This window comes from Gorilla gorilla, chromosome 1 (genome assembly GCF_029281585.2).
Source record: "Gorilla gorilla gorilla isolate KB3781 chromosome 1, NHGRI_mGorGor1-v2.1_pri, whole genome shotgun sequence".
NCBI classification, from domain to species: Eukaryota; Metazoa; Chordata; class Mammalia; order Primates; family Hominidae; genus Gorilla; species Gorilla gorilla.
In genome coordinates this window covers 120,044,522-120,069,838 of record NC_073224.2, presented here as the reverse complement: position 1 = coordinate 120,069,838, position 25,317 = coordinate 120,044,522, and the positions used below count along the sequence as shown (strand labels likewise).

Here is a 25,317-nt window from a genome sequence, read left to right as displayed (position 1 = left end):
ATTCAACAGGTCAAAAGTCTTTGGGGTCAAAAGTCTCCAGTGTATGTAATATTCCTGTCTCAGCTCAGGCTGCTGTATCAAAATGCTACAGACTAGGTAGCTTAAACAACAGAAATTTATTTTCTTACAGTTCTGGAGGTTGGGGGTCCAAGATCAAGGTTCTAGCCAACCTGGTTCCTATTGAGGGCTCTCTTCTGGGCTTACAGATGGCCACCTTCTTTCTGGGGCCTCACACAGCCTTTTCTAAGGGTGTGTGCAGAGACAGAGCAAGCTCTCTGGTATCTGTTCTTGTAAGGACGCCAGTCCTATGGGATCAGGGCCCCACGCTATGACTACATTTAACCTCAATTACTTCCTTAGGGGCTCCATCTCCAAATACGCCACACTGGAGGTTAGGGCTTCCAAATATGAATTTGGGGGAACCACAAACATTCAGTCCATAACACTTCCTTGAATATAATCACAATTGACAATGTGACAATCATAAACTTCCATTGCTTGAAAAGCAATCCGAGGATCATTTCTTCTAAAGCACAGGTGGTTCTGTGATTAGTTACCACATCTTTGATTAAAAGATCTGTATTAGTCCATTTTTATGCTGCTGATAAAGACATACCCAAGACTGGGTAATTTATATAGAAAAAGAGGTTTAATGGACTCACAGTTCCATGTGGCTGGGGAGGCCTCACAATCATGGCAGAAGGCAAAAGGCACATCTTACATGGCACATTTTACAGACAAGGAAGAAAATGAGAGCCACCTTTTATAAGGTTTCCTCTTATAAAACGATCAGATCTTGTGAGACTTACTCACTACCACAGGAACAGTATGGGGGAAATCGCCCCCGTGATTCAATGAACTCCCACTGGGTCCCTCCCACAACATGTGGGAATTATGGGAGCTACAATTCAAGATGAGATTTGGGTGGGGACACAAAATCAAGGTCTATGGTCAGTGTCAATTTGTAAGCTACTCTCTCTCAGTCTCAATGAATGAAGCATTTTTTACCCCAAAACTTTGACCCTGAAGCTTAAAAACCCAAACAGTTAAAACCTGCTGGCTGAATTAGGTACAAGGGAGCTTCAGCAATATAAATATCCTACAGAATGGGTCACTGTGGAAAGTTTCCCAGAGTGCTGAGTCATACCTGCTTTTATGGTTCCTCTGTCTCCCTCCTTGTTGATGACTATCAGCTATCATTTTTCATTGATGTTCATATACCTCCTTAAAGCAGCACTTTTTCCCCTCAAAATATATTAGTTCTGGGCTTTTTAAGGTGTAGAAATCAATAATTAAATTTGTTAGAACTATATGCAAAATGAGAATAAACAGACTCTGAGAAAGACAGCCCGAGGTGGTTGTGGGGGTCTGCGACATTGAACTTAACATCCTAGTAGCCTCTGTCTTGTGTCGTCCTCTCTCCTTAAATGTGGGATAGGGCTGTGGCTTCCTTTCACCAAGAGAATGCAGTGGAAATACTACTGGGACAGTTCCAGGCCCAGACCTTAAAAGGCCTGGGAGCTTCTGCTTTTGTGCTCCTGGGAGCCCTGAGCTGCCATTTAAGAAGTCTAGCAACCCTAATGAGGAAAGAACAAGGAGAGGCCATGAGAAGGAGAGAATATACAGGAAAAGAAGGAGGAGAGAATACACAGGAAAAGAAAGTCAGCCTCGGCTGACTCACCATGTGAGTATAATCACACAGGACCATGGGCAGGATCAGCTAAAGAACCTCCTGGCTGAGCCCAATCCATGCTGCAGAATTGTGAGAAATACTGAATTGGTTGTTTTAAACTACTAAGTGGTGGGGTAGTTGTTACACAACAATAGATAAAATATATTTTCTTTGAGACATGTGAAGTTAAAAAGGTCTGACCAAAGGCTCAAACCTACTGCTATGACTTTAAGGACCAGGCTTTGTCAATTGAGTGAATAAAATAACCAGTGGAGCTAAGGAATGGACCTCAGAGTGCAAGCCATCTTGACAATCCTGCACATTCTCTCTGTTCCAGCCCTAAGCTCTGTGTTAAGTGAAACAGGATAATGTATACAGAAATATCTGGCACCGAGGCTGGCACATGGGAAACACTCAAAAAATGCTTCTGGGTTTGTTCATGTGTTCCTAAAGCAGTGACGTGAACATGCACCTATCTATTCAGAGGTAGTATGTTGAAATGGGTAAGATCATTCTGGAACCAGAGAGCCTGGGCTCAAATCCTGGTTCCCACAATTACAAAGTGTGGGGCCTTAGACTTACCTAACTCTCCCACGCCTCGGTTTGCTCATCTGAAAAGGAGGCTACCAGAACCTACCTCACATGATTGTTGTGAAAACTGAGTTGCACATTAAAAGATCAGAAGGTACCTGGCTCCCAGTAAGACTATGTAATTGTTTATTGTTAAGGTTTTCTTTATCTGTCTCTGTTGTTCTACCATTTCACATTCAACCAGTCAATTACACTAGTGCCTGTGCACCAGTATTCACACTATTTCCCTTTAGAGGTTTCAAAACTGAAAAATGATTAAGATAATTGAATGCCAATTTTTAGGCTCTTCTATTCTTCTGGGTTTCTCCTCAAATAAAGTCATATCAACAGTCATTAGTCTCCGGTAACATCCTGGAAAAGTTACCAACTTATTGTGAGAACGGGGCCAAGAAAAGTGACGAGCAAGGTGTGTATGGAAAATGACAAAGCAAGCGATTGTGTGAGACACCAGGATGCTGTAGAGAGTGCGGTGGGATAAGCGGTGTGATGCACAGGAAGGTGCTGATTCCCTGTGACCTTGAGCAGGTCCCTTACCCTGGGGCTTGGGGACCTCAACTGTAAGAGGGGACACCTCTACCCCACCTGCTCTGACCTCTGACAGGGCAGCAAGGAGGGGTAAATGAGTCCAAACCTATGAAACGCTTTTCATACCTCCTAGGGCACTGGGCAGAGGTTAGGAAGTATCTCAATCTATTTATGGTATCTTACTTTCTGCAACAACTTTTTACATTTTTGAAAGTTTTCAAATAAGCCCAAAACTTCATTCCTGCCAACAAGCAGGGCCACAGCAAGCACCTTTTATGAACTAATGAGACGCCTATTTTCTTTAAGAAACTAAAGAGTAGACATTCTTTAGACAACTCTCAAAAATAGCTCAGTCAATTCGATAAAATCATCTTTGAAAACATAAAAAAGAACTCACCATCGCTTGGCACCTAAGCCCAATAGGGTGCTGCCACGGTGAAGGCTTTACATAAAGGGAGAGCCGACAGCCTGTGATTCTGCTGGGTCTGATGGAGACCTGCTATTCTGATTTCTGAGGCTTGCTTTGTCTATTCCCGCTCCCTCTTCCCTCCTGTTTCTACACTTTACAAAAGGCCTTAGAAGTTGTATTTCTGGCCTAGTAACTCTTCCAGCCACTGCTGGGTTCAGACCAGATTTAGCCCAAGGATCGGCAGGTGACCAGGCCCACACAATGCCAGGAGGAAAGGTGCCAAGCCTGCTCCAGCTCTGGCAGACTGGCTGACACTTGGGCATCTGGCTCTCCCTGAGGGCTCCATTTGTCATCCCTCTTTCCCCAGCCATTCTTTCCACCTCCTAACCCAGGCTCTCCACGAGAGGGACAAAGGGGGCCTTATTAAACGCAGGGAGAGGAGGAACACCAATGGCCCTAAAAAGAAGCCGAAAGGATGAGGCTGGGGACCACCTCAAAACGCTCTCCCCAGGGCAGATGGGCACTTGCCACCTTTCAGTTCTCCCTGGGGAGCTGGGGTGACTGACTTGAGTTTTTGAAAGCCTGGGCAGTTGTTGGTCATGGTAAGAGCAGACTGAAACGTTTGCAGCAAGCCTGGGAGCCATGCAGCACAATCAGTCTGGCTTCTCCCATCCAGCTCTGCCCTGACCAGCAGAGCTGTGTGGTGAGAGGCGAGGGCTGCTGCTAATTACGTTTTCTGAACACGCCACAGGCATACTTTCCTCGGGCTGTTTGGTTTGTCCCCTCTCCACCCCCACCCAGATGCAGTGTGCAGCTCAACCAGTCATACAGGGAGGAGCAATATGGGAGCCCACGGGGGTAAGTCGGTCCCACCACCCTGCATGACCTATGGTGAGAAGATGCCCTGCCCTTTCCCACCTACACAGGTGGAATTCACACCAACTAGGGCTAAGGGCCAAAAAACAAAACCACCATAGACCTCACTCCTGGCCAGTGTCTTGGCTACTTACATATACAGAGTTCCAAATATCACTCATCTCCACTGAGACCACAGCCGGATTTTTCTCTACCGCTTTAACTGCAGCAAAACCTGTTCTGAGACAGACTGTCTCCTGCTCGGCTTTACTGCTGCCACAATCTGAAATTCTCTGTCCTCCTGTGTTCCTATCACCTATACCCCCAGGCCTGTTTCTGCACCTGTCCACCAGACAGCGGTGCACTGGTCTCTTTCCAAGTGACTGTGAGCGCCACAGGTGCTGAGATAGAGCTCTGAAGACAGCCAGCCTGGTGCGTCCAGGGGTCTGCACACAGCAGATGTTTAACACAAAACTGCTGGTCATTCCCTGATGCAAAACATGGGGAAAGAAAGCCTTCTGACATGAATACGCAGCAAAGCGGTGACCTACTTGTCTTCAGAGCCCTACAAGCATCTGTGAAGGACTCTAAACCCCAGATTTTTGGTGCACAGACATGTGACTTGGACACCAGTTTCCACCAAGGATCAGTTAGGGTGGCAGCAACCTTGAACGCTAGATCATCCCGTCCTTGTAGCACAAGCCAAGCCAGAGGAATGGAGGAGGGTACACACCAACATGAAGATGGTTTGGCAGCATGGCCTGACTCCAAATACAGGCTGAGCCACCTTCCTGGAGCCCAGCCAAATCTATGACAAAGCCGATTGTTCTGATATCCACTAAGGTGTGCCCTTGCTGATTTTGGCTGCTCTGCCAGCTACATGATCACAGCAGTAATAGCTGCAATGAACTAAGTGCCTACCCTGCCCCAAGCAGGCTACACACATCAGCATATACTGCCTAAGGAGGCAGAGAGCCTGGGAGAGGGTAAAGGCTTTGAAGTCAAATGTCCCAGGCTCTGCATTCACCCAGAGACCATCTCAGTGCAAGCCATGCTCCATGCCAGGCACTGAGGATGTAATGAGGTATATGGGTGGCCCCTGGCCTCAGGGAGTTCATAGTCTGTGGAAGAAAACAGATGGAAAAACAGGCCACTAACCACAAAGTGAGAGATGCCATTATGGGGGCATTCACTCAGCCCTGGCCTCATGACATCTGAGTGAATCCTAAATGAGGCTAGCCATATCTTTTTGTGCAAATTACTTAAATCCCCTAAGCTCTAGTTTCTTCATCTGTGACATAGGGATTAATAATACCTAGGTCACGGGGTTCTATGAAGACTAAATACACAATCTATATAAAGTGCTTACTTTGAAGCAAATAAAATGATGGTAATCACTCTTATTTAACCACAAAATAATGAGATTTTATGCAGAGATGTAAGTATGACAACCCAACTGACTTTTAACTTTTTCTCACGCATACATTTTCACAACACTCAAGGATTACACATTTGGAGTCTCTAACCTGCACTTCATTCTTTATTGGAGGGTCCCTCGGATGACCATATAATTTACTGCCCAAACCAGGCCTCTGAGAGTGGGAAAAAAAGGAACAATTCATGATTCCACTGGGACAACATGGTAAACCAGATGTCACATTTGGGACAAAATGGAGCTGCTGGTCACTTTATCCGTTGTCCATTGGCCAATTTCAGAGTCAAAGAAGGCAGCCATCACTATGCATCTCCTTTCTCCATCATTTTTGGGAGCTGCCAATAACTTTGAGAACAGGCCCAGCAAAATCTCAACCCGGGTGAGAGCCAGCAACTGCCCCGCGCCATCTAGAAGTCCAGAAACTCAATGAACACGGACACCCTCCCCACCCTCGCATCTCCTCCCCAAACCAGAAAAGAGTCAGACTCTGGTCCTAGGTCTTGGCATCTGTCACCACCCCTCACGTGCTACAGAGCAGCTGTCTCCCAGCAAGACATCAGCCATCCTTTCTGCCTCTTGGATGTTGCCTCTTACCTCAGGTGTCCCAGGCTGTAGAAGCGGGACTCGCCATCGGTGGAGCGGACCACCTGCAGCGTGAACATGGGCTGCAGCTGCCTGAGCTCCAGCAGGACGATGGCCAGGTAATGGATGAAGAGGAGGGCATCCACGAGGGAGACTGCATATTGCACAATGCCCTGGTAATTCCGGTCCCGAGAGTCCAAAATGCGGACCCCGTAAAAAAGCCAATAGGAAACCACAAAGAGAAAGATGAGGACCAACAAAAGGGCACGAAACACAAACACCCGTGGCATGTCAGCTCTCCGCTTGCGGAAAAAAAGTGCCCAGGTCCCTATGAGCAGAATGAGGAGTTTGAATGCCACGGAGATAAAGAGCCCCTCACAAATTGTGCCACAAGGCTCCAGCTCATCCCTCCATAGGATCGGAGGTAAAAGGATGAAGGCAATAGGGGTGAGGAAAACTAGAAGTCCAAGAAAAGAGGTGACGGTGAGGCCCAGGTAGCGTTTGCAATCCAGCCCCACACTGTCCTCCATGTCCTTGCTGATCCTGGCAATGTCCTCTTGGGATATGCTGTGCTCCGAGGTTCCTGTGATGGCCGTGGTGGTCTCTCCCCAGTTGTCATCCTGGTGGGGAGAAGACAGTGAGGATGACATGACGCAGGTCATTTGTAAAAGCTACAAAGAGCAGTGAACATGCAGGGCCCGCTGCATCTACCCAGCCCTATTCACAAAGGCTTCCAGAAAATGAAAGCTTAATTCTTTAAATATTAGAACTTTTTAACTCAAACAATTTTCATTGAAATTTTCAAAATGTATGAGGTATTTACCTTTTCAAACAGAGAAAACATAATGTGATCTTTCTGTCTGTTTGGCTGATTCATTGACATAACATTGATTATCATCCCCTGTGCTGAAAAGCCTTGAGCAGCTCTGAGGGCCTGGAGCTGTTTGCCCTGCAATGCGCAATCCAGGTATTAGACTAATCTTGTGAGAGCTCATCTATAGAGATAAACTTCCTGCATCTTCTTGCCAATTCACGCTGGGTTATAAAGGCTTACGAAGTCCAACTTCTGGAGGTGGGAGTATTACTACACCCTCTAGCAGCCCAGAAGAGCAAAGGGCGTAGCAAGGGAACTTACACCACTACACAAACCCAAGCTTACCTGCAGCTAGGACCCACATTTTAAAATCTCTTTATGGGCTGGGCGCAGTGGCTCACACCTGTAATCCCCGTACTTTGGAAGGCCGAGGCGGACGGATCAGGAGGTCAGGAGATCAAGAACATCCTGGCCAACATGGTGAAACACCGTCTCTACTAAAAATACAAAAATTAGCAAGGCGTGGTGGCACATGCCTGTAATCCCAGCTACTCAGGAGGCTGAGGCAGGAGAATCGCTTGAACCCGGGAGTCGGAGGTTGCAGTGAGCTGAGATCGTGCCACTGTACTCCAGCCTGGGCTACAGAGCGAGACTCCGTCTCAAAAAAAAAAAAAAAAAAAAATTTCCTTATGATGTTCACAAGATCCACTTAACAAGTATCAGTGTCAAGCACTCTTTAACAATATTTCTCATGGACCAAGCTAAGCAAATCCAGGAATCCATGTATGGCCAGATTGGCTTAAAAATTCTTTCTAAAACATGTTTTCATGAGGAACTAAACATCAAGGGCATAGAAACAACCAGGATTATTAAAATGTTATCTTTTGCTTTCTAGCTTCCTCTCTTTTTAAACTTCTAGGCAGTTGCTAGTTAAAGTAATTAGTCTACTCACTTAGCAAAACCCAGTTGATAGAATTTTAAAGGATTTTGCTGTTTAAAAACAACTGGCAACAATAATGAAGCAACAAGAGAGCAAGGCGCTGAAAAGACACAGGGGGCCAAAGAGGTTTTTGCCTCTGAAATTTGTATGTATCCTTTCGCTCGGAAAAAAAACAGTCAGATTCAGTGGCAAAGTGGGTGAAATTAGGACACCAACTTAGAAAAAGCTAGTTTAAGTTAGTAGCTAAATCAGCAAGACAGACATCGCTCATAATCAAATAACTCCGAATCTAGTAATGACCAAAAAAACATGATTTATGAAATGTATGGGCTATGGTAAGAAGTGGTGGTGGTTAAGGTCTCAATCCTATAAACTAATAATCCTTCAACTTGCAAAGTCAGAAGTATCACATACAGTGAGAGAAATTCCTATTTAAGACGATGGCCAGAAGCAGCCAGGACTCTCCAATACTGCTGGTGGAAGTGGACCATGGTACAGTGCCTCTGGAAAACCACTCTGGCGGTTTCATATAAATCTAAATATACACTTAGCTATATGGCCCAGCAATTCCACTCTCAGGTTTTATCCAAAAATTAATAAAAATATACATCCAGCCAGGCACGGTGGCTCACGCCTGTAATCCTAGCACTTTGGGATGCCAAGGCAGGCAAATCACCTGAGGTCAGGAGTTCGAGACCAGCCTGGCCAACATGGTGAAAGCCCATCTCTACTGAAAATACAAAAATTAGCTGGGCGTGGTGGTGCGTGCCTGTAATCCCGGCTATTCGGGAGGCTGAGGCAAGAGAATCGCTTGAACCCGGGAGGTAGAGGCTGCAGTGAGCTGATATCATGCCACTGCACTCCAGCCTGGGCGACAGAACAAGACTCTGCCTCAAAAAACAAACAACAACAATAAAAAAACCCCAAATGTCCATCCACTAGGAGAATGGATAACAAATTGTGGTAGACTGATACAATGGAATACTACTCAGCAAAAATAAAAAGAATAAGCTGTTGAAACATACCAAAACATGGATAAATCTCAAAATCATTATGCTAAGCAGGGTGGGTGGGTGGGGGCAGGAGATGGACCATATGATTCTAATTATATTAAATTCAAAAACAGGCAAAATTGATCTACAGTGATAGAAATCAACACAGTGGTTGCCTTGGAGAGGTGAGGGTGGGGCAGAGATTGACTAGAAAGGGCATGAGAGAATTTCCTGGGGTGCACATGCATGCCTAAAAAATGTAGATACACAAAGGATCCTGTTAAGCTTCAGGTTCTTAGAAGAAAAAGCACCTAAGATGCTTTCATCAAAACCCCTAGATTTTCAATAAAGAAATTGAGGCCTACAAAGGCTGTGACTGCTCAAGGTAACGGAGCTACTAAAAAATACAGCCTCCAAACACCCATCTCAATGCTTTTCACACCAAATCATCCTGGGGCAACATCAAGAGCTTCTCAAAGTGTTCTCAGCTACGAGGTGCAGAGGAGATGCAGAGAAAGAAGAGCCTTTGCTGTAGGCCACCGGCACCTCTGAACCCACATCCAGGAGGAAACTGACCCCTTCAAGTACTCCAGGGTGATCCAATCCTAAGACTGGCCCCATCCGACCATCAGCCATCCCAGAGCCAAGGCAGGCAGCACTAAAGGCATTTGCTCATTGCTCAATGAATCCCACGTTCAACCCACAATTGTAGTTTTGTGTCCCAAGAACACCTTGTGTACTCTGAGGAATTCCAGTTTCAGTCCACCTATTTGATTATAAATGCTTACCTGTGTGTATGCACAGGTATGTACAGATGTATGCTTATCTATAATCCTATATCTATCTTTACAGCTGTATATCATACATCGCTTTGTTTATGAGGGGCAAGGCTGGACATGTGTATATATACTTCAGGATGTGCAGAGGGTATGCAAACATGTTTCTGTGTATAGCTCAGATGTTTATTTAAATCAGGTGGGCTGCCAGACAGTTGGAACCTGGAGAAGAACCCACTCAATGGTTCAAAAAAATTAATAAAGTGTCAGTATTTCAAAAATACTATAAAGTTAGGATTCCACATAAAATCCTGATTTGCAGCTTTTCTCAAACAATGAATCCCTGCATTCCTGAGCAACAGTAGGTGTCTGGAGCTGCGGAGCTGCTGTCTCCTTTACAGAGGAAATGCATTCTCCAGTTAGCCATAGGCTCCTTCACACCACACTATAGCACTGACACTGAGGCACTGCACAGATTGCTGTTAACCCAAAGCTAGTTTAATATATTTTTGCCCCCTCTTTTCGACCCAGGGCCTCCTTAGTTAACTTACGTTTCTCTACCAGGCATCTGAGCGTGCGGCCTCTGAATTACTGCATAGCTCTAGTAGTAATGGTCAGTCTGGGCTGCCCCATGTTTTTTAAACTTCTTAGGTTTTCTGAGTTTCCTTCTCCCCCTTATACTGTTCCATTTTGAAATGAGTCGTGGGAGACTTCAGCTTTTCCCTTCCCTACCCTGTCATCAACCTTGCTGGCTACTTTTCCACACCATGTAAAGCAGGCCAACCAATCGTACTTCAGAAGAATCCCCACACTACCAAAGGGCAGGACAGGCTGTCCTTAGACCCACAAGAGACCATGGGACATAGATAAACTAATTAGCATGCTAGAAAAATAAAGACAAAAATCCAAGAGAACCTAAGGAAAACATTTACAGACAGGAGTCTTGGTCAAGTGGCAGTGTGCTTACAGACCACCTTTGATCCTTACCTGAACTTCCTCTGTCCGAGTAGAATCATTTCCCAACAGGGGCTCTCCAGTGGGAGGTTGAATGGTGACAGACTTTTCTGACCCTCTGCCGTCTTTATTCCGGGGTGACTTGTGTCTCTCTCTAGTTCTCTCCCTGAAAAACAACAATGAGCTAGCACATTTATGCCATGTTAATTAACTCTCTGGGTTTATCAAAATGTAAGTATCATTTTGAATTTAGGGAAATTCTGCATACACACACACACACACACAGAGCATCAAAACCCACCCATCTTCACCACATTTCAAGGAGTACACTAATCTTTACTCCCTACTAAATATTTTCTTTCTGCCATCCCAAGACCCAAAACAAAGACTGTCACTCTTCCTCTATCATCAGTGATATTTTCTCAAAGCCTAAAATTGTAATTTTAGGATTTTTGTAGCTAGTTACACTTTATTGTAATAATTAGTGATTTGATTTGGTTATAATTTGCCTTAACCAGTTTTCTAGGGCTTTTAAAATTGGGACAACACTGTAGAATATCTAAGCTTTTTTCTGCAAAAAAAATCTATTTTTTTGTAGAATATCCAAAAAAAATCTGGGACACATTGTCACCCTTCACCTTTGGACAACAGAAGAAAGGAAATTCAAAGTCAGTACAAAGAATTGTTTACTTCTCATTCTTACAGGTTCAAAACTAAGTCATTCCCACAGGTTCTAGCTGAACTTGAAGACACCCATAGAAACAAACAAGCTAGGAAAAAAGGCCAAAGACACCAAGAGGGGTGGAGGGTGTGTGGGTGGGTGGGTGTGTGTGTTTGTGTGTGTGTGTGTGTACATGGGGAGGGTTTCAGACCTCCCGAGGAAAGCAGGCTGCTGCATCATTTTACCCCACAGGAACTTCCTGGGTGGTCTTCCAGCGTGACTGTAAGAACCCTGCCTGGGGGTCACTCATGAAATTCCAAAATGAACCAATCACTGGCCAAGCCAAGGTCACAGCCTGGGCAATAACCACTTATGGGAACTGGCACTCCCCCTCCAGCTGCCAACAGGAAACCCAGAAGCCCCCACCTAAGGAGTCCCTCAAGGGTCAGTGAGTTCCCTCAGCCTCCTGCCCCCACAGCCACCTTGACATCAGCTCTCCTTCCTACAACCACTCGCCGTCATTCCCAAGGTCTCCCAGGCAGGACAGAAGCAGATTTTGGAGACAAACAGATCTTGGATCTGCCCTACCAGATGTGTGATCTTGCACAAGTTATTCAATCTCTGAAAACCTTGGTTTCTTTATGTATGAAATGGTGACAATGACAACACCACATAATGTAAGTAGTGCTCAGTACAAGGATGTGGAGTAAGTGCTAATGCACAGTGGCTATGATTGCTATTACTATTAGCCAATGTCAAAGAATGGTGTCTTGACTTAGTGATGCAGAGTGTGTATACCTTGGAGAAAGAGATGTAAATAGAACTATTAACACACAACATATCTTCTGTTAACCTACTACTTAGCTTAAGAAAACGTAGATTTCTTATCAAACTTCGACCTTATCATTACCTCCCTGGGATAAGCATTGACTGATTCCTTCATAGAGCCAGGAGGCTCCCATGGCCAAGGGAATCTTTCAGTGACAACAATTCTATTCCTACAGCATAACTTATAATCACACTCTATTGCTGATACAGTTCAGATTGTTGTCACTACCCAAATCTCATGCTCAATTGTAACCCCCAATGCTGGAGGTGGGGCCTGGTGAGAGGTGTCTGGATCATGGGGACAGACCCCTCATGGCTTGGTGCTATCTTCACGATAGTGAGTGAGTTCTTGGGAGATCTGGTTGTTTAAAAGTGTGTGGCGCCTCCTCTCCCAACTGTCTCTCTTGCTTCCTCTTTCACCATGTGATGTGCCTGCTCCCGCTTCACCTTCTGCCATAACTGTAAGCTTCCTGAGGCCTCTCTAGAAGCCAAGCCGATGTCAGTACCATGCTTCCTGTAAAGCCTGCAGGACCGTGAGCCAGTTAAACCTCATTTCTTTATGAAGGTGTCAGGTATTTCTTTATGGCAATGCAAGAAGAGACTAATACAACTGCAAAGTTAGATTCTAAAAACAGAGGTGTTCTGGTCAACTCAGGTGTTTTGTTTTAACAAGGCAGCTAGGGAAACAGCCAAATAAGCAGATAATTTGGTTGTTTACCCAGAGACGCATCTAACAATGCCAATTACCTCACATCCTACCCCAATTTATAGAACACTTTGCTGAATGCCTCACTATAATATTTCATTCAATCCTAATAATAATCCTATGAAGGCAGTATCATTGTCTTCATTCTACAGACAAGGAAACTGAGGCTCACAGAGTTCAAGTTACTTCTCAAAGTAGTATTATAGTCAGGGGCAGACCTGAATTCAGGTCTGTTGCCACCACTTCTATTCACACCTACTATGGTGCACTGTGTTGAAGAGCAATTGGAAGATTTCATGGCATAAATATTCTTAAAGCTCATTCTCACACCCTTATACTTGAAAACTATTAGAGCTATGAAATATGCCTTGAAGCTATTGCTAGGAATCACAATTGGACCGTGACCTTAGATAGCACAAAGCTGTGTGCCCAACACTCTGGGCTGTCAAATACAATCACTTCAAAAGGCACCTACTGTGAGAAACTATAAACAATTTGGGAGAGACTTCCCATGTTGTTAGGTCAGTTTCTGAACTAACCTCAGAATAGTCTAGAACTGCTGTTCCACCAGCCCTGCCATCGGCCAGATGGACAATGCCCCTCTTCTATCTTAATCCGTGTCCATTTTCCCCAACTACTCTCACATTTATCACTCTCTCGGCCACCAGCCAAGTCACATGCACACCTAACCCCTCTATCTATTCACTAGTCCCATGGGTCAAATCTTGCGACAGCACAAATTCCACTGGAAATCAAAATTCTTTCACTGAGTGCCAATTCCCGGAGCCTGAACCCTACCAGGGCAGAAAGCAGGTGGGGAGCCACCCAGGGGTGGAAACAGCCTCTGTTGCCAGCCAGGGTTGCCATCACCAGCCCTCCCAGCCTGGCTCTTAAAAGGCCCAGGAGCACCCAAATGTGAAACAACCAACAATTCCCCTGATAACATCGGAGGGAAACCAGAGAAGAATCTGTTATCTGATAACGAAGCAAGGTTTCTCATCCTCCAGAGCCCAAAACCCTAACCAGTGTGTCTTAAACTTTAAAAACTTCTTAAACTTAAAAAACTGCACAGAAAAACTATCCTAGGTATGGACTCAAGTGCAGATTTGTTGGCCCCACTCTCAAATAATTTTCTGGAAGGGAGACAACAGAAATCAAAATTTTTCCCAGCATCCCAGGTGACTGCAGGTGGTAAAGGAAACTTGCCCCAAGATTCTCTTCCCCAAATGCTCCTAGGAGGAGGTTGCTGAGTGACTGCTTGGAAGTTTGCTTCTTTGTGAAATGCCCTGTATATAGCAGGGGCTTGATAATGGGAGCCATGAGTGTAATGCTCAGCTGCACAATGTTATAATACACAGCACCACTTTATTAAAATAGTATGAAGTGGATGAAGTTGGGAGAAAAGCTCAGGACAGTGTGCAGTCATGACTGAGGGATACGCCGAGCCAAGAGCCTTCCACCCACTGTCAAGTGAGAGGTGAAGGTGAGGCACTTCCTGTCAGCTCAGCACTAGCACTGCGCCAGGTACTGGTCATGCTACCAAGGGAGCACGACCTGCCATATGGCTTTTATTAGAAAACAATTATTAGAAAATTAGAATAACTTTATCAGAAATCCACTGGTCCCGAATTACTGCTCTAAGAAGGTCTCTGAGCCAAGCCAGGACTTCATAGTGACACTCTACAAAAATCCTGGCATTCAGTGCCTTCCAGTCTGCAGAACTGCAGGTCACAGTGCGGCCACCTCACTGTAATATGTACTCAAATGCTCATCCCTGTAGTTCCAGATGCCACAACTCCAGGGAAAACCTATGGCTGCCAAGTGCTGTCTGGGAGAGGGTTCCCCAATGATGGAGACAATCTGTTCACGGCGTCTAAGAGTATGGAAATGGGAGACCAGGAGAGTAAACAGACTGCCAAGCCACAGGGAGAGGTGTTACAAACACATGTATACATGTGTGTTTTTCCAGCTCTGCCTCAGTGGTCTGGATCACCTCTGTGCCTTTGCTGGGTGGCTGTGTCAGCTACGAGAGTTTTTCTTTGTATCTTTATCTCTGAATCTGTCTCCACACAACATCTGTCTGTATGAGTAAAGATAAGTATATCTGTGCGTGTTGCGTGAGGGGCAGGAAGAGCAAGTGGTGGCATGCAGGCAGCCCGGGCGTGTGTCTGCACCGCACGTGTGAGCAAATGCGTCTGTTTAGGTGGTTCTAGAGCTAAGCCCTTGGGGGTTGCTGTCACCCTCCTCGTTCCAGCTAGAACCCCTGTAATTCTCACTGTTCTCACTTACAGTCAGCATTTCCTGGGAAGATTATTTAGTCCTGTTTCTGTTGTTTGCCTATTTCTATTTGGGGAAAGCTGGCCCCACCGGTTACTCCTCCCTTTCCTTCTCTCCCACAACCCACGACCTGTCCTTTCTCTGCTGGCTGCTGGGGCCCGGCTGGCTGCTTCCTCTTGGCTATGGCTGGGGTAGGAGGGCTGGGCGCAGGGCACACAGACTCTGAAGCAGCCTTGAAACAAAAGCACCAATTCCTCACTGCCCCGGCGGCCCTCTTTCTGTGCATTTTAGCACATCAATCACATGAGTCACCCTTCGTTTCCCTTTCCCAAAGTAGCATTTCTCTTCTAAAGAAACAAGGTTGGCCCAAAATCTGCTGAGGGCACCTACTAACTTTGTAATTTTAGGCAAATAACACTGCCCTCTGTGCCTCGATTTCATCACCTGTAAAATGGGGCTATGACCTCCCGCCATTCTAGGACTGCTGTGAGAATAGGAGACAATGGCTATGAGGGAGGGGCCTAGCAGACACCCCCAAAGCAGTTAACATAACTGGCAGCTGCTGTGTTTAAATTAGGGAACTTGTGCTCCAAACCCAACTTCAAATAAGAATGAGAAACAGAAGGAGCTCGGGGCAGGTGCTGCTGGATGGGGCCTGTGGTGACATGGCAGAGCCCAGCTCCTGAGACAGTCAGAAACCCTCTGGCCATAAGAATTGAATCACACATTTCAGCTGGTGGGTAAACTGATCAGATTTAGTTATGAAATACCAGAAACAGCTGTTTTAAAATACCAATTTTTTTTTTTTTTTTTAGCCCTACCAATTCCCTTGTCAATACCAGGTTTCCCTCATCCACACCACAATGACAAAAGTTAGGCGGGGTCAGCAGAAGTCCACACCATTCTCCCAGCGAGTTAACTGGACACCCTCTGGAGACTGCAGGCATCGCAAAACCAGGCCACTGACCTCTTTGTTAGAAAACAGTCACTTGTCATCTGCTTGGAACCTGGCCAGTCTTCTAAGATAATCATGGTGTCATCAGGCATATCAAGTTTGGTGCATTTCATTATTCCTCCCTGAGTTGGAGTCTGACTAAAATTACCAAAGAGCATGGTCCCCCTCCAACCCCAGCCCGCCTCCTACCCTTCCATTCAAGTTCCCAACAAACCTCTGAGCAGCGCAGCCTTCACAGGAACACTCCTCGGACAAAACACCCTTAGCTGGGCCTGGAGCCTGCTCTCATGCCTGTGGAGGGCAACCCTACTGCTTAACATTCTTTAGGCCCCAGCAAAGTACACCACAGCCCGTGCTCTCTAGGGATGGTGCCTCTCACCCCACAGTTGCTGTGCCCTATGCTGCGGTCAGTTGGAGAATCCACCACCCATAGGTGGTAGTGGTGTTTTTTAAAGAACCCATGGAGTGCACCTACAAATCTCTAAGGTTCATCTCCTCAGAGCTTTTCTCAGAGTAGATATCCAGGAACATTTTTTGAATAATTGATTAAAAGACTCACCTTGTATTAACATTTGCCAAGTACTTTCTATATGGGTCCAAGAATGCATTAAAAATTCTGCGTGTTGTTTTAATTGAAAGTTACAGTCTCTTAAAGTTACTACAAGGGCATTGGAATATCAATTTCTGGAGGCCCCAAGAGTCCTAAGGAAATAGCAGAGCGTAGCAATGGGCCCCGAAGCGTGAAAGTCAGAACTCAAGTGTAGACAAAAGAGCCCAGAGATGGTTCCCACAAAGGATACTGCAAGCCAACCTCCTTTGTTCATCCCCAAGCACCCAGGGAATCCCAAATTCCTACTTCTGTCATTGTGGTGTGGATGAGGGAAGCCTGGTATTGACAAGGGAATTGGTAGTGCTAAACAAAATTGTTATTTTAAAACAGCTGTTTCTGGTATTTCATAACTAAATCTGATCAGTTTACCCACCAGCTGAAATGTGTGATTCAATTCTTATGGCCAGAGGGTTTCTGACTGTCTCAGGAGCTGGGCTCTGCCATGTCACCACAGGCCCCATCCAGCAGCACCTGCCCCGAGCTCCTTCTGTTTCTCATCCTTATTTGAAAGCCTTACCTGGACTCCAGCACAAGCTCACTGACATGTTTTCCCCAAATTTTTATAAGAGCAATACATAAAAATTTAGAAAACAATTAAAGTTAAAAAGAAAATACGACCATAGTCCTATACTCAGAGACAGGCATAGTCACTATGTGAATACTCATCATATGTATATGTAACTATCATAGCATACAACATTTTGAATCCTGTTTCTTTTAACATGGTCTCATGAACATTTCCTCAGGTCATCAAATATCTTTGAGAACCTATCCTTATACTTTATTCCATTCATTTCTAAAAATTACAAAATATACACTTGTAAAAAAATTGAACAAGTACAAAAAGATAAATGAAAATTCCTATCATTCTCCAGCTTCTGCCGAGCCTCCCCCTATGGATGACCACTCCTGGCAGCTTGGAGAATACCCTCCCAAACCTCTTTCTACGTTAGTAATCCAGATGGGCTTGTAAATAATTAGATATATGTAGCTCACTGCTGTTTTACAGAACAAAATCTCACTCTGCATTCGGCCGCTTGTATGGGGAAGAGCACAGTCAGGGAAAAACCACTACAATCACTATTCCCAAGCCAGTGCAGAGCTGGGCATTTGGGCTGGGGCCAGTTGGTACCTTGGAACATAGTGCTGAAATGCCAAGGCCATTACAGCATTACTTTAGCCACTGGTGAGTGACCTCCAGCCTGTACTGTGTTACATGCTTCACATGCATAATCTCATTTAATCCTCTCAACAGCCCTGTAGGAGAGGACTGCTGTACCCATTTTACAGATGACAAGGCTAAGTAAACAGCAGCACTGCAATTTCACCAAGTACAATTCTAACTGGTACAGTACCACCTATCTGTTCACTGATTTCTTTATTCATTCATTTGCTCTTCTACTTAACAAACATTCTACAGGTCAGTAACACAGCAGGCCCTAAGAATACCAGTGCACACCTGCTAATTTTGCAGAGAAAGGGAAGTTTGACCAATATCACTCAGGACAGTGTTTTCAAAACCCAAACTTGTTCACCTGAAGATTAGTCAAAAAGAATAAGGTGCCAGGACAATCTTAGCAGTTCACTAAATAAGCCATGACAAAGGCATAATGGACAATGAGTCAACAACTTCAGGTGAAAAGCAAGAAGCAATGAACACTTTTTAAATCTTCCATTTACATTCTTCATAAAGCTTTCAGGAGAGCTGATACGTATAAGAAATACCTAGAAACCGAGGCGGGCGGATCACAAGGTCAGATCGAGACCATCCTGGCCAACAAGGTGAAAACCCGTCTCTACTAAAAATACAAAAATTAGCCAGGCGTGGTGGTGGGCGCCTGTAGTCTCAGCTACTCGGGAGGCTGAGGCAGGAGAGTGGCGTGAACCTGCAAGGCGGAGCTTGCAGTGAGCAGAGATGGCACCACTGCATTCCAGCCTGGGTGACAGAACGAGACTCCGTCTCAAAAAAAAAAAAAAAAAAAACCTAGAAATGAAAAACATTTCCACTGCAGGAAGAAACTTTAATTTAAAACCAATTGTGAGAAACTAAAGTCATCAACTCTAATGGTGGCTATAAAATGTAAACTGGTGGCGTAGTTACTCCCAAGAATGTTAAATGCTCTTAAAGCTCAGCTTCTCATGCACCAACGGACCAAACGTCCAGCGCCGAGTCACTGAAAAGTGAGTGTAGAGAACCCCACCAACTTGTAGGTTTCCCCAAAAGGAAAAGTGGAATAATGAACAACTTACATACCCTTGTCTGTGAGATTTTTTCGAATGACTTGAATAGTAAGAATATCCAGAATAAGTGGATTCGGTATCCATAGCAATGGAAGGCTTGCGCTTGAGGAAGGAGCAGGTACTGTTTCTCCTTAGAGGTAGAGAATTTCGCCTACCAGACTCCTAAAACCTCAAGGAGTCTGGAAATTAGAAGAGGAGCCACTCTTCAACAGGAACAAATTCTGGGAAAGAGGGAAAAAAAAAAAAAGACATTAATCTTCAGAGCCAACCTTAATGGGGCTGAAAGATAAATGACAAAGCCACACCTCCTCTCTGGGGTCTCTATCATGGAACAAGAGAGTGAGGGTGAAGCAACTGAACTGTACATGCTCCACCCATGCAGCAACCAGTTTTCCCAGGTGTCTGGGAGGGAAACAGGATAGGCACTGAGCAAGCTGAATCCCTACCACAGCAGCAGGAAAATGGGAGGCACTTGTCCATGTCCTCAGGATGACCTGACCCCTGCTCACTGGCTTTAGGAGGTGGCTTTCCACATCTGCGACCCTCCACACAATGCCCAGCCCCCAACTGCCAGTTTGCTGGTTAAAAAGACAATACCCAGCGAAGTTGCTTTTAAGGGATTTGGTCATAATTTCCAAAAGTCAATTAAAAAAAAAAAAGATCTTCAATCTTTTTGATCTAGGATCCAAATTTCTGGGAATTTATCTGAGGGAACTGATTTCCTTTTTAAAGAAAAATTATTGTTGTCTCATTGTCTATAAATAATAAAATGCTAGAAACAATCTGAATGCCCCCAGAATACAGGAATAGGTAAGGAAAACATGGTTCATCCACCAGAAAAGTATCACATATGTTTAAAATGATCATTATAAAGAATAGAAACTCTTATAATGATGAATTTTAAAAGCAGGATACAGTATTGTTGATACACAGTGAACCAACATTACAGTTACAATTGTATAAAATTGCTTATGTAAGGACAAAGATTTTTAAAAGGAGACACAGAAAATGAAAGCAGGCAATTTATTATTTAAAGGCTCCTGGGTCTTTTCCCACATTTTCATTAGATATTGCTTTGCAATAAAAATAAATTGGAAACATTTCCAAGTACATTCCTGAGCTCCCACATGCTAAAATTTTTACTTCTAGAAAACCGAGATCCACAAGTTCTGTCTCTTTCTGCACCCCTCACCCCAGAGCTAGTCTCAGCTCAACAGGGTTCCTTCTTCCAGCCGCTGGAAGCTGAAACTGCAAACACAGCCAGTGAGATAAGTGTGAAGAAAAAACAAAGGAGCTGTAAATGCCATACCCTAACCCTCCTGGGAGGAGGCCAAGTTTCCCTGACCCCAGCAACAACACATAAGTCTGGAGGGAATCAGGTCAGCACAAATTGCCATACACCACCAACACAGCCCCCACAGCCTCTAATCCCAGTTAGGGTGTATTTACCCTTACCATTCATTCTTCCTGGGAGTCAGGTACGATCACTTCCAAGGTCTGCCACCCAGGGCCAGCCTCCTTTGTCCCTGATGCCCTGACTTACCATTTCACTTCTCCTCTGCCATCAAGAGCCCAAGGCTAGCCCTGGGGAAACCTGAGTTCTAGTCTGAGCCCAGCCACTGTTTAGTACAGCCTGGGATAAGCCACTTGCTTTCTTATGCCTCAGTTTCCTCATCTGTTAAACAGGGTAAACCCACCAGCCACCGACCTCACAGGTAGATCTGAAAATATAAGCAGATACAGTTTCCAAAGGTGGGTCCCAATCTCGGGTTTTACTCACTTATTAGCTATCAGGCCCCAGTCAAAATTAGTAAACCTCTTTGAACATGTAACTGTAAAATGCAAATATCAGGGTTGCCGTGAAGACCAAATGAGCTAACAACTATGAAGGCACCCAGCGCGAGCTCCAGATGTGCTACGTAAACGAAAGTCACTGTCTATCAGCACTCCCTTTGCGGGTTCCAAAATGCTTGTTCCTCTATCTTTCCAATGAGAGAAATGCTTGGAAAGAAGCAGAGCAGACAGAGTCTCTGTGCCGGCCTTCCTGCCACAAGGCTCACCTGCAGTCAGACAGAATGGAGCTCACATCTCAGTCCGCTGCCTACTAACTAGCTGTACACCTGGGCAAAGCAGTTTCTCCTTGGAGCCTCAGAGACTTCCCAATCCATAAAAAGGAAGCAAGGCAGCCTCTTATGGTGGGGGTTTGTCGGGGGAGGTAGCTGTAAAAATTAAATGTGAAAACACAGCAGGCCTTTTTTAAATGCTAAGTTTTGCTCCTGGACTTACCCTACTTTCCTAGAAGACTTCAAGGGCTGAGTCATCTTTTTTTCTGCCTACTGTCTCCACCATTTTCACTAGCAATTTCAATCAGCTTTCAACACCTCAGTCTCACTTCCTTTCTGCCCTGGGCTTTGCTGTTTTCTCACCTGCTTCATAACAGGCAGACGTCAACATTAGGATGTGCTTCGAAGATCTCCAGCCCTGAGTGAACTGAGATCCTCCCTGAAAGCCCCTCACCCAGCCTCTGCTGATCTGCAGATTCAAATGTCCAGTTCCCTGGCCCAGAACACCGATTTCCCACTCTCTTCTAGATTCATAATTAACCCTTCACAACTCCTACACTCTGCCTTGCAACCCATAACTCTGGATTCCCCCCATTCCATCCCAACTTCCAGCTACTTTTTGCTAAATGCTGCTAGAGTGTCTCAGAGGCAGGTGGCCCAGGCCCCGCAGATCTGGGCAGATCCAGCTTGGTGCTTCCTAGCTGTGACATCGGGGGGCAGATGTTTGCCTCTCTGAGCTTGTCCAACCCTGTCCCATAAAAATGAGGTCATTTAATACTCTCTCTTCCCAGGGTTCTTGTGAGGATTAAATGAAACTGCAAAGGTAAAGTCTCTGGCACATGGTAACCCAAGTTTTATTCCCTTCCCCCTCTGCCAGAGGACTTCATTCCTTGTCTTCATTGAAAACTTGTGGCCATTCATTAAGACAACTCCAGGCCTGTCCCTCAAAGGAAACCATGGGTCCCAACTGCCCTCCAGGGAAAGGCTTTATCTAACTCTACCAACCACCCTAGTCCGGTTTCCCTCCCACGGTTCCTTCCCGTACTTACCAAAGGAGTGGTCTATACATGCTGTCACTCCCTCCTCCTCCACTTTCAGTCCAAATCTCCATCCACAACACTCCACTGAAACAACTCAAAGTTGGCCAAGGATTGCTATGAGCCAAGTAACATCCTTGTCCTCCACCCCCGTGCTTTTTATTTCATTTATTAGTCCATCCACCTCCATATTAAGTGGCACCTACAAGACCATGCTAGGCAATGCTAGGGCACAGCAATGACAAAGGCACGCTGCCTGCCCTACCAGAGTTTCTCTGCAGCTGGCTAGCCTCCAATTTGATGTCGCTTATGTTACCACTTCTCCTCTAACACTCCCTCTCCTCTCCCCTCATCACGTTATCCCTTGACATTCAAAACTCTTCTCAGTCTTCTCCATCCACAGATTTCCTATGGCAGAAGCTCCTTGAACACAGCAACTACATCTTACCTCCACCCAGGATATTTTGAACATAGCAGGTACCCAACAAATACTTACTGAAAGACTAAATCCCAAGTGCACATTTCCTACTGAGATTCCTCTTGCTCCCCTTGGGAATACCATCATCCCTCCCATAGGTGCTCTCCAGTATCCTGTCCTGTTCTTCCCAATTCCTCAGCTAAAGCAATACCCTCATCCTGTGCCACCTTCAACACCCCCTCTGATCCTCCCTTCACTCTACTGATTCACAGCCACCCACTTCCTCCAGGCTCCACCTACACAGGGCTAGACCACTACAAAGCCTCCAGGTGTCCTCACCAGCCTATACACAGCTCAGGCCCCTTCTAAGTCATACCGTTTCTAATAGTTACCAACTCTTATCCTATCCAAGATCTGAGTGAGGACTAAGAGGATGCAATAAGAGGCAAACTAATAAAATCCGAAGTGAACTTATTTTAAAAGAGTCTGAGCCAAGGTAAGAACTTCAACAGACTTAATGGAAAAGGATATCCTGAAGCTTATCACTGCAATGATATATCTATGAGATAGTTCCCTTGCATACACAAGAAATTAACCAAACTCATGATAAGGTCAGAAGGAATCCCTTATCAGAAAAGACAATAAAGCAACGAAAAGGAATCAGGTTCCCAGGGTAATACACTGATAGGCTGTCACAGCAGCATGAATAGGACAGTCATATAAAGGTGGGAATATGGCTCCTAGAACCTGGAACTGTCTATCATACTGACCCCTGACATGACTCATATTGTGTTTGGCCCAGGCTGGAGCAGCCAGAGTGACCTTTTAAATTACAATGCAGACGTCACTTCCCTGTTTAAAACCTTTCCGTGGTGTCCCACTACACTTTAAATAAAATACAAAAATCTTTCATTTGGTATGCAATGTCCTGCCCGGCGCTCTAGCTCCCTCCTTCTCTAGCCCCAGCTCCTTTAAGGTAGAGTCTTAGGGCTTTGGCAGAGCCCAGTATATCTGTTGGTACTCACCCTTTACATGCCCTGTTTTGCCAAATTCCTACTCATCACTCCTTAATTTAAATACTGCTCCTTTCAAGAGGCCTTTCCTGATCTTCAGTCTCAATCAGGCTCTTCTCTAGTACCCTGTACTCTTCCTTTCTATCCAACTTCCAGTGATACATTTGTTTGTGTGATCACTTATTGTCTAGTTTCTTTACAGGCTGTAAGCTCCACGAGGGCAGAAGCACTTTCATGACTGTCTGTCTTTCCAGCTCCTAGGACATTATGGGTACCCTATAAATGTCTGCTGAATGAAGGGTTTTGTGGCAGATCTTAGGACATGAGGCCATAGATTCATTGTGGAAGAAACTTTAGAAATTATCTATTTTAAATCCTTAGTTTTAAAGGTGGAAAAAAAAAGATGCAGATATTAGATAGAGGCGTGATACCAGAACTATCAAAAAAAAAAAAAAAAAGCTATACTACTGGCTCGCATGGCAGTCCCACTCAGGGGCAGAGTTCCTATGCCAGACACACTGAGTAAAAAATCAGCATCAGCCTCTTTCAGCCACTGCCCAAGAGCATCTTGCCTCACCGGTCACCCACCCCTTAAGAGTGTACTGCTTGGCACTGCTTGGGTAGGGGCTGGAGGCAAATATTAGGACAGGGCCAGGCTCATTGAACCACATCGCATGCAGGCAAGGTCAACAATGGGAGATAGGTGCACAGGGTGCTTCTAAGTGGCAGTGTCTTAAATTCTGGACTTCCTAGGCAAAAATGTCAGAAAGAACCTCCTTCACCACCCTTTATCAAAAGCAAAATGAAGATAAGCAGCCTCAAACAGAATTCTCTCCTAGTCATGTTCACTCATATAAAAATCCTACTACTTAATATGAAAACACAGTGTTTAGCAAATCGTATGAAGGAAATAATATGTTATGATAATGACAGTGGTAAACATAAGCTAACCTTCGCAAAAAGGAAATTATAAAAACATCAACAGCTCTGCCTAGAGCTATTAAGTAATTAAGGGAGCTCTGGTTTGGAAAGTTACTTTGTAAGCGTTACAGAGACACGCACTGAATTTAAAGAGAGATTTTGCTTCCTATGCAGTAAGTAGATCTATTTCCAAGGAAAAGTGGTGTCTGGTACAACCATGCTTATATATGCTGTGTATATTATTTTGAATATTTGATTTTTACATAGAATTCTGCAGAGATTATGCTATTAATTATTATTTATATTATGTCTTGAAGCTAACATTCTTCTTAGGGGTACCCATTCTTAATTAAATGGCACTCAAGGGGAAAGTGACAATTGAAATAATTTTGTTTAGAGTCAACTATTCTTCTAGAGAGTAGCAATGAGCCCAAATTGTGGGTGAAGAGCATTCAAATCCTGGCTCTAGTACTTAGCTGTGTGACCTCAGAACAAGTTACTTAACTGCTATCTGCCTCAGTTTCCCTAACTGTAACAACAGATTTTATTTTACTTATATTATAGATCTGTGGTAGGTATTAAATGAGATAATTCATAAAAATTATTAGAACAGTGCCTAGCACATGGTAGGTACTCACAGCTGTCAACTACTACTAGTATTCACTAGAGTAAAATTCCTTCAGTTAGGAAGAACTGAAGGGGTTGTATGACATATAACTTCTGTATCATTTTCACTGAACTTATACACATTTTTCTGGTCTCTGCTACCACCTTTAACTGCTACTATTAGCTATAGCTGAGTAACAAGTGATTTCTATTCTGTTTCTTACAGGCCTCTATTTACCATCCCCAGGTTGGAAGCAAATGTCAGAGAGACCAGAGGAAACCGTGTGTGTTTTAGCGGGTTTATTTGGAGGGGCATGGGCTGGAAAGGAGCGGGCAGAGATGCAGGGCAAATCTATAAAACATTTTGAACTTGTGGCCTATAAACCACCAAACCTCATGCAGGTCACTGATGTGAGGATCTGCTGGGCTTATGGCA

The 25,317-nt window shown here is 44.8% G+C and overlaps 1 protein-coding gene across 6 annotated transcripts in view; it reads right to left on the bottom strand.

The window, feature by feature from the left end:
• The window catches only part of VANGL1 (VANGL planar cell polarity protein 1), a 51,668-nt gene that overhangs the window by 23,311 nt on the left and 3,040 nt on the right, over positions 1-25,317 (bottom strand). For 3 of the 6 annotated variants that reach the window (XM_031001344.3, XM_055356104.2, XM_031001350.3), the window contains exons 2-4: positions 18,837-19,044; positions 10,579-10,711; positions 6,082-6,689 (exon numbers count right to left, since the gene is read on the bottom strand). In XM_031001344.3, the coding sequence (XP_030857204.1) occupies positions 6,082-6,689; positions 10,579-10,711; positions 18,837-18,907 (812 nt within the window). In that variant the 5' untranslated portion in view covers positions 18,908-19,044. Of the gene's footprint in view, positions 1-6,081; positions 6,690-10,578; positions 10,712-16,186; positions 16,873-18,836; positions 19,045-20,278; positions 21,521-21,935; positions 21,958-25,317 lie in introns of those variants that run through there. The other 3 variants (XM_055356097.2, XM_063695806.1, XM_055356119.2) reach the window with 3 other exon arrangements.